The sequence below is a fragment of the Vicugna pacos genome, chromosome 9 (assembly GCF_048564905.1).
Source record: "Vicugna pacos chromosome 9, VicPac4, whole genome shotgun sequence".
Lineage (NCBI taxonomy): Eukaryota > Metazoa > Chordata > Mammalia > Artiodactyla > Camelidae > Vicugna > Vicugna pacos.
This window is the reverse complement of record NC_132995.1, coordinates 12511990-12517798: the sequence shown is the minus strand read 5'-3', so window position 1 is coordinate 12517798 and position 5809 is coordinate 12511990. Positions and strand designations below refer to the sequence as shown.

General features: G+C 51.7%; 1 protein-coding gene across 1 annotated transcript; it reads right to left on the bottom strand.

Moving 5' to 3' along the window:
* Positions 1-3286: 3286 nt before the first annotated feature.
* LOC140698083 (galectin-7-like) lies at positions 3287-5809 on the bottom strand. The gene is made up of 4 exons (XM_072967130.1): positions 5655-5809; positions 5162-5250; positions 4169-4370; positions 3287-3467 (listed from the first exon to the last, which is right to left on the bottom strand). Exons 1-4 carry the CDS (start codon positions 5667-5669, stop codon positions 3354-3356), a joined length of 420 nt encoding a protein of 139 aa, XP_072823231.1. The 5' UTR covers positions 5670-5809; the 3' UTR covers positions 3287-3353.

The window sequence follows — 5809 nt, the reverse complement described above, 5'->3', positions numbered from 1 at the left end:
TGGAATGGCTAAAATGAGAACGAACAAACAAAAACCTGACAATACCACGTATTGATGAAGATGTGACATACTGTAACTTCTACATATTGCAGGAAGAAACGTAGATGAGTAGAAGTACATCGGAAAACAATTTGACAGTTTCTCTTAAAGTTAAGCGGACAAGGATCATATGACCCAGAAACTTAACTACTGAGAATTTAACATATGTCCACACAAAGATTTGTTCATACCATCCTAATTCATAATCACCAACAGTGGAAATAACTCAAATGTCCATCAACAGGTGAATGGATGAACAAACTGTAGTGTGGTCATGCGATGGATTACCACTCAGACAAAAAGAATGAATTACTACTCTATGCAAATATCTGAATGAACCGCAAAACCATCATGCTGAATGAAAGTAGCTAGATTTTAGCCAGACAGAAAAAAAAATGTTTTACACTGTTAACACCAAGTTTTAGAGCATGAAAGACTAATTGAGGATGATAGTGAGCAGACCAGCAGTTGCCAGTTGCCAAGGGTGCTTGTAAAGAGGTGATGGAAATATCCCGTGCCTTGACTGTGGTTCTGGTCCCCAAACCATATGGATTTGTCAAAATTCATGGAGCTGCACACTTGGAAAGGGTGAATTTTATTGTACATTCCCAAGCTGTGGAATCATATTCACCTGGCTCTGGTCCCTGCTCTACCACCTACATGATGTGTGACCTTGAACATACATCAGATGCCTCATTTGCAAAATAAGAACAATAAGAGTCTCTACCTCAGAGGATCGTTTTAAAGATTGAAAGAATGATTAGCACAATGACTAACATACAGCAGAGACTCAGGAAATGTTACCTAAATAGGTATATAAATAAATACTCCAATTTTCCTCAACAAGTACACTGTAGATAAATTATTATAGAAAAATGACTAGGAAAAATCACACTAATATACCAAGAGTGATAATTTCAGAGTGATAAAATTGTACATGATTTAAAAATTCTTGTTCAAAACCACACAGTAAGTATGCATATGTTTTATAATCAGAACAGAGTTTATTTAAAAAAAAGGTAGAAATCTATCAACATCTTAAAAATACTATGTAAAAGCTATCAACATCTTAAAAATGTTAAGTCTTCCAATCCATGAACATGGGATGTTTCCATTTATTTATATATTAGTTAATTTCTTTCAGCAATGTTTTATAGCTTTCCTTGAATGTGCCTTTCACCTCCTTGGTTTATTCCTAAGTAGTTTATTTTTTTGATGCTATTGTATATGGGTATTCTTTTTTTTTTTTTTTAATCTAGGGGGCAGGTCATTAAGTTCATTTATTTATTTACTTACTTAAAGGAGGTACTGGGGATTAAACTCAGAACCTCGGGCATGCTAAGCATGCACTCTACCAATTGAGCTATACCCTCCCCCCAGACATTTTTTCTTAACGTCCACTTTTTATTGTTTCTTGTTAATGTACGGAAATGCAACTGATTTTTGTGTGTTGACTGTGTGTGCTGTTACTTTGCTGAACTCATGTGCTAACTAGTTTTTGGGTTTTGTTCTAACATTTGGAGGAGGGGAATCTTTAGGGAATTCTACATATAAGGGCATATCATACATGTATGATATAGATCATGTGTATATATTTTTTGAAATGACAGAAAGTTTTAAGTACAATACAAACTTCGTTTTATCCTGAGCCATTTATGAATACTTTACTCTGTATTTTATACAAATAAGAACATTCTTCACTATACGTACAGTAAGACAGAGGTGAAAGCCAGGAAGTCAACACGGATGAATCACTGCCATCTAACGGAAGAACCCAACCATCTTTACCAGTTGTGCCAATAATGCCTTACTTTTCACCTTGTTTTTTGAAAGTTGTACCGCTTTGATATATTACCTTTACAACTATTTTTAATGTTCAAAAACTACATGGCACACACAACTAAAATACAAATTACTTCATTTAACAGTGAGCCCTGGAGTTCCAATGAATGCTGTATTTTCTCAGGTCTCTGACAGGCAGAGGAGGACCTCTCACTAAACACTAGAAGGGCCAGGCATGGGGAAGGGTAACTATAGGTGGAGGTTTACAAAGTGGCGGAAAAGTCTGGGACCTGGGTATCCAGGCTGGGTGGTTCCACAGGATTTTGCACCCCTCTTCAGGCTAAACAAAGGATAACAGACCCTAGATCCTGGACCGATTGCTAGGATTGTAATATTGGGAGTGGCCACGAGGGAGCGACATGTCACTGGCTTCCCAAGGTTCCCAGACGGAAGGAAGCCCAGGACACAACCCTCCAGGGACACAGCTCCGGACTTTCCCGGACTCAGGACGCAATCCGCTGTGAGCTGCTGGCACCCAGCCACTCGCCGGGCTCCGTCTACAGCTGGGAACCACCGCCGCTACGAGCGCCTCGCCGAGGGTGCGGAGCCGGGGAACTCTCTCGTAGCCTCGGCTCCTCTCCCCGCCTAACGCGCCATTCAGGGGCGACCGGGCGACCCCCCTGAAACAAGAAAATCCCCAGCCCCTGGCATTCGGGGGTGCCTGGGCGTCTGTTTGTAGCCCCGCTCGCCCTTCCCCCCTGGAACCCCTCTGACAGGGCCAGGGTCTCCCGGCCATCGGGTGAGCACAGGTGGAAGAAACTCCGAACGGCCTTCTTGACAGCAGCTGGGCCCAAAGAGCTAGAGCCTTCGCGTCGAGGTTCCTTCCACCGGGCAGCTGCCGCTGCAGTGCGCGTCTGCCCCGGGGCGCGAACTGGCGGGGCCTGCCCCAACTTGGGGACAGGTGGGAGGGAGGCGACGCCCCGACCCACTTCCCAGAAACTCCCAGAGCTAACCGTCTGCAGCCTTGGGGAGGCCCAGATAGTGGGGGAAGGCGAGATGAAGGTAAAGGCAGTGCAGGAACCCTGAGATTCACGCACCATCTCCGCGAAGCTGGGGTCTCCAAGGGACCTGTTTGGAGACCAACCAATTGGGAGGCGCCCCCTGCGGAGCGGGTGCCAAGGGAGGACTCGGCTTGGGCTTTTCCAAACTGCCTCAGGTCACCCGACCCCGTTACAACCTGGCTGCTTTGCCGAATGCTGCAGGAAGGCGAGCCAAAGCCCCACCCCTACCAGACCGCGACCCTCCTGTGGCCTCCCGAGACAGAAATGGCCCAGAGAGATCCACGCCCGGATCCCGCCCCGCTGCGGAATCGCTGTGTGACTCTTAGTCAGTGTCTTAACTGCTTTGAACCTACTTTCCTCATCCATATGAAGGAGCCACAGACACACACGAGGCGCACAGATAAGCGGCTAAGACTTTATTTGCCATCCAAGACCCCTGCGCCCCACCCCCACCCGCGCTCCTGGAAGGGCTCAGAAGATCTTCACCAGCTCCAGCTGCAGGTCCCCGCCCACCTCCAACGCGCGCACGCGCGCCGGCGGGATGCGGTAGCGGAAGTGGTGGTATTCCGAGTCCCCGACCACAGCCTGCACAGGAGAGGGGACATGGCTTATGGGTCCCGAGGCCACTGCCAGGTTATTCCCAACTTGGACTCACGCTGCGTGACCTGGGCACCCACGGGCCCCTTCGGTCCCCAGGCCCCATTGGGCAAATACTGTTCATCCTAACCCCTTGCCGTGAGGATTAAATGAGCTCATTGTTGACACGTGAGTGCTTTTTAAGCATTGGAGGTGGATGTTGTGACCACGATCCCTGCATTCACCACCTGACTCCTGATGCGCAGATTGAAAGTGAAGAATAGCCTGTGTGATGAAGGGTCTGCAGCGACCATTCCCTGCTGAACCTTGTTTCTGGGTCCTGTCTCCCAACCCATCCATGCTCCTGCCCCTGAGCCTCCACCACAGACTCAAGCAGACAGGCAATAGGGTCAGGGATGAAAGTCTGGGCCACGTCTCACTCCCCTCCTCCCTGACGCCCTCCCCTGACACCTACCCTTTGGTCACTTGGCTCTTGCTCTCTCGCCTTGCCACGGCCACACACCTGCCCTCAGGCACTAGTGCGCTTGCGCCAGAGATTAGTGCGCTTGCACCAGGGGAGGTGAGGGCCTGGGGACGCCCTGCCCAGCCTGGGCCGCACCTTTGCTCTCCACCTCGCCCCAAGGGCCTTCCTGGCCTTCCCAAGGGAAGAGACCTGGGTGCTGGCACCCACCCCTGTGGCAGAGACGCACCTTGAAGCCCTCTTCGGTGGCGATGAGGAGCACGTCGAAGGGCTGCCCACGCTGGAAGGGAATGCCCGAGCCCCGCTCCTCTTGGCCCCAGGCGCCGCGCTCCAGGGTGTTGAAGACCACGGTGGACTCATCCAGCCGCGGATTGAAATGCAGGGCGGCCTCACCGCCCGGCTCCTCACTGCACAGCAGGTTTACATAGAACCTGGTAGGTGATGGGGGAAGAGGACGCCTTGGAAAGAGGTTCTGGACCAGCACACCAGGACTTACCTTTTTCCAGAGCACGAACAAATTTACAGGGACCTGGACTGTCCCACACACCAGTGAAGGACGGGTTGTAGACTGGAAGCCAGGGAGCCCAGATTCCAGGCCATCCAAAAACCGATTGGGGGCCTGCACACACATCTGCTAGGCGAGGGTGACTAAGCTGTGGCCTGGGTCCCCCTCATTTCCAGAGTCTGGAGTTGCCAAGGAATCAAGCTCCTGAAGACCAGGGTGCTCCCGATTCCCAAGGCATCCTCAGTTCCCAGAGGGCTAGGACGCATACCAGGGACCCCAGTATGCCCAGGCAGCCTAGACTCCCAGAAATCCTGAAGATCCCGACCCAGGAAGTCATATGATTGATTGGCTAGGCTGCCATTTACCCAGCCTCTGGCCTGCCCAGCATGTGCAAGAGGCCAGGGATCTCAGGGCACCTCCAATTCACAGGACAATTCCAGAATTCCTGAGAACTCAGACTGAAACTCACAGGACTCTAGGTAGGAACCGTGGATTCCTCTGGGACCTGCAATTTCTTAGAATAATGTCGACTCCAGGCACACAGTCGTGGGACAGGTAAGTGAGGACATCAAATTCCAGGTCAGAAGTAACTCAGGGATTCCAAGACCCACGTGGGCAAAGTTAGCCTGGGGCCCTGGGCTCTGGGCTGGAAGAAGTGGGATCAGCTGAGCCTGGAGACCTCCCCCCACCCTCCCACACCGAGGCCGGGGCTCTCACCTGCCAGCCTTGTCCGGGACAACGCCACGAATTCTCAACACGGTACCGACTCGGATGCCCTCGGGCAGAGAGGTCTTGTGGGGCACGTTCTGCAGCAACAGGGGTGTGGGGGCCAAGGTGAATCAGGGAGGCGGAGGAGAGACACAGATGGGTCAGCTCCAGGGGGAGAGTGACCGGGACCCAGACCAGCAGAATCCGAGAGAAGAAAGGGCACAGAGACAAAGGAATGAGAGCCAAGGAAGGGAAAGAGTTGGAGAGAGGAACACAAAGTCAACAGAAAAATGTCCTAAGAGCTAGAAGGCAAAAGGAAACCAGCCAAGGGGGAGATGGGAGCATGGGGACGGGTTGGGTCAACCCAGAAACCACAGCCCAGAACTCCATAGCACAGCCTAGCACCCACTTTCTCCGCTGAAACAGCCTGGTCCCCCCTCCCCGGGTCTGGGCAGCCTTGGGTCCACCCCCCACAAACATCCAGGGCCCCTGAAGCACTCACGAAGCTCCCTGCCATGGCTGGGACAGCGGGACGGGCCGGGTGGCGGCGCTGCCAGGGATGGCTGCTGGGGCCTTAAGCAAAAGCAGGGCGCGGCTGGCCCTGTTGACTCACCCTCACCCCTTTCCACACCCACCGCCCACACCTGGCACCGACCC